Raw genomic sequence first — 3672 nt, 5'->3', positions numbered from 1 at the left:
GAACAACTGACTCTTTTGAAGGAGAATGACAGGACTGAAAAGTAACCTGAGGTAGGACCTGAGAGGTCCAGTTAGTCAAAGGTCCTTCAGCCGGGGTGATAAGATGAGTGGGATTTAGTACGAGCCGGCTCTTGCTGATCATGGCCACAGTCTGTGACCTCTCATGGAAAAGGGAGCTCAGTGCATTCGGCTCCATTGCATCTGCACAATCTATTTCAGTGGTCTGTAAGCTTATCGGCTCATCATCTAAATCACAATCAAAGAAAATCTCCAACCCAGGAAGTCTCTGCCCAGTAGACTCGTCTATCCAAGTTTCTGTAAAGCCACAGAAAGGAAAATTTGCTCATTCCTTACGGAAACACCCATTCATTCTTAAATCAAATGGTCCCATCGGCAAGTCCAAACCTCTGCGACGACACTCTGCCCATTTCATCATGTAGCGCTTCATTTCTTTGACCTCTGCCTTGGTCGGTTCATACCCAAGTCTAAACAAACCATTAAAGGTCTTGAACACTGGCCATTCAGTCATACCCTGATGGTTTCTGCCAAGTCCTGCCCTTGGGATATATCCCTGTAGACGTATCATCCTGACTACGTTCGAATTAGTACTACTTAAGAAGAAGATCTCTTCATTCATTGCTTCTTTAATAGTTATAGTCGCCACTTCCAAGGAGAAACCAGTCAAACTAATATCTTCCTCCTTTCCCAGGGTCAATTCCTGCGAAATCTGACCACTTCAAAATCTGGGTCTCCCTTAACAGTGATCACCTTATGGTTCAGAATGAATTTCAATTTCTGATGTAAGGTGGACGGGACAGCTCCGACTTTATGTAACCAGGGACGCCCCAAGAGCAACAAAAAGGAGGCTTTAATATCTAACACTTGGAATTCGATATCAAATTCTTCTCCTCCTATCTGTACCTCTGTGACTAGAGTCCCGATCACGTCTCTTCTGGTCCCATCATAAGCCAGAATACCTTGGTCAGAAGGGACAAAACTCTCAGGTCCAAAACCAAGAGTAGTCGCTGTACTGAGCGGGCATACATTCAGTGCAGACCCATTATCAATAAGGACCTCATGCACCTTCTTTTTGATACAAACAATAGTAATTCGGAGCGGCTTCGTATGGTCCTTCCCCTCTGGGGGCAAATCACTGTCCGTGAATGAAAGAGTTTTCGCTGCTCTAGCCACGTAAACTACGCTGACAAGCTTGTCAGGAGTTATCTCAATAGATACCTGAGCGGAGTTTAGCTCTTTCAACACCACTTTCCGGTGTTTTGAAGATGACATCAAGAGACCCCAAACAGAGATGTTTGCTTGGGTTTTCTTCAACTGCTTTAGAAGGTTATCATCTTCTTCACTTACTACGAGTCTATTTTGCCTCTGGCCATCAATAGCCCTTGCAATCTCAGCCGGATTGTCAGCGCTCAACTCAGGAGGTTTAAAGACTCGTCCTCCTCTGGTCATGTGACGCATCTCGTCACACTGATCATCTAACAGCAACAATTCATCGTCATCCATACTCAAAACATAAGGAACTCTAACATCTTCTTGTTCGAAGCCGTCCATCCCTAAAACGTACGCGGTCTTCCTTCCTTTCCCCATGTCATCATAATGAGGAATATACGATCGAGATGAAGAGGACTCAACAATCTCGCTGTCACTGAATGACAATACATAGGGCTGTTTCCCTTTCACATCCTCAAGTTCTTCCTCATCAAACTCCAAAACATATGTGTTATCCGACATGATAGCACATATAAGAGTAGAGGGATCAAGGACGGGCTCATCCAGAAAGATAGCATTTGTTGTAGGAGGAGGAGCAGCACGATGATTCGGGAGAGGATTCTGAGTAATATTCGGCCCTTTAATTGAGAGCTCATCCTTATCAATCAGATTTTGGATTGCATGCTTCAGGGCGAGACAGTTTTCAGTCAAATGACCTGAATTCCTGTGATACTCGCAATGCTGATCTAGCCTCCAGTATGGTGGTAATGGATTTGGCACAGGTTTCAGATCCGAAAGTTTTATCTTTTTATCCCTTACCAGCTTTTTCAATATCATGGGTAAAGGATAAGGGAGTGGATCGAATTGCCTAAAAACATTTTTCCTTACTGGCCTGGCCACCTCAGCAACAGCCTTGACCTCTGGTCTAAAAGCCGGCTTAAAATAATTCATTGTGTGAACCTCTTTAGGTGGGGCCATAGGCCTCTTGCCTTCCCGCACATCAGACAGTGTCTTTGCCCTGAGGCCCTTAGCTATAACGTCCTCCGTCTGAGTGCCAGTTTCTATCAAATGATCAAAACTGGGATAGTGCTGGGGTGCTATAAAATGGAAGTACTGTGGCGACAGACTTTTGATCACCAATTTGATCTGATCTTCTTCTGGCATCCTCTGACTTAACTGTGCTGATTGGCGCCTCTAGCGCCTGATAAACAACGTGAAAGTTTCTTGGGGACCTTGCTTTAGTTGTTTCAGGTCTCTCTTTGTTATCTCTATCCCCTCCTCCATCGAAAACGGTTCGACAAACAGATTCGATATATCGTCCAAAGTTCTGGTTTCTTCCGGCCTCAACCTCAGAAACCACTTTTTAGCTATTCCTATGAGAGACATGGGAAATAGCTGAGCCATTTGTTCACGACTCAACCCGTGCTGCTGAGAGAGGATTATGAACCATCTGACATGGTTTCTCGGGCACCTAGTGCCATCATACCTATCATAATCTGGTGCTTTGAACTTCGGCGGTAAAGTAACACTCGGAGTCTCAAAATACTCAGAAATATCGAATCTCTTTGGCCCTTGGAACTTCATGTTTTCAATGTCCTTGGCCATCTTCTGACACATACTGAATAACTCCTCCTATTCGTCTGCGGAGCGCAATATTCTTCGGCATATTGATCCTCGTCTAGGTCAATCTCCTCAGGAGGAATATGAGGTCTATTGGGGTTAGGAAATACAGTAGGAGTAGGCTGGATGACAGGCGCTCTAGAAGTAGAGGTCTTGTCAGTATTCTGGGATTTTAACATGGCCATTTCATCTTTCAATCCCGAGATATCTCGAGACATGTTTCTCAACATTTCTTGAATGATCACCATGGGATCAGTCAAATCAGCCATTTGGTCAGACTCAGATGAGTTAGGTAACTCAAGTGTAGGGGATAAAGATTCTCTGGATGATATAGGTGAGTCAAAATGACGGACAAGTCTAGAAACAGAGGAAGGTCTAGACCAGGTAGGTTTGGACTAGTTATCTTTTGATGGAGCGATGGTTGCTCTCTTTCAGAATCCTGAATGGAAATGAACATATTAGATTAAATGAATGATGAGTGAAATAAGACATTCTGAGCAAATAAAGATGAGAAAAACAATCACACTTTCATTGATAAAACTTCGAACTGTGATTACAACCGATGATAATACTAATCTCTGATCACAATTTGGATAAGCAGATTGACAATTAAAAAGGAAATACAGAAATCAAGATAACAAAACAGATATGGAATCTCAAGGCTCTTCGATCCGAGCTCTCCTGCTTGCAGGCTCTTCCGATATTTCTCCACGTCGGGCTTGGGATGATAAACTGAACCTCCTTTCCATATTTTTGTTTCCCCAAGCAGCCACAATGGATCTGATAAGATCAGGAGTGAGATCTTCACAAAGAGGAGGGACTACG

The 3672-nt window shown here is 43.7% G+C and overlaps 1 protein-coding gene across 1 annotated transcript; it reads right to left on the bottom strand.

Annotated features, from left to right (window-relative positions):
• Window positions 1-711: 711 nt before the first annotated feature.
• Window positions 712-2391, bottom strand: LOC143852388 (uncharacterized). The gene has a single exon (XM_077361770.1). It carries the CDS (start codon window positions 2389-2391, stop codon window positions 712-714), a length of 1680 nt encoding a protein of 559 aa, XP_077217885.1.
• Between the last annotated feature and the right edge of the window lie 1281 nt (window positions 2392-3672).

This window comes from Tasmannia lanceolata, unplaced genomic scaffold (assembly GCF_043159265.1).
Source record: "Tasmannia lanceolata isolate RefF3 unplaced genomic scaffold, GAP_Taslan_0.1 ptg000019l, whole genome shotgun sequence".
NCBI classification, from domain to species: Eukaryota; Viridiplantae; Streptophyta; class Magnoliopsida; order Canellales; family Winteraceae; genus Tasmannia; species Tasmannia lanceolata.
The sequence above is the reverse complement of the archived record's forward strand: the minus strand, read 5'-3'. Positions and strand labels throughout refer to the sequence as shown.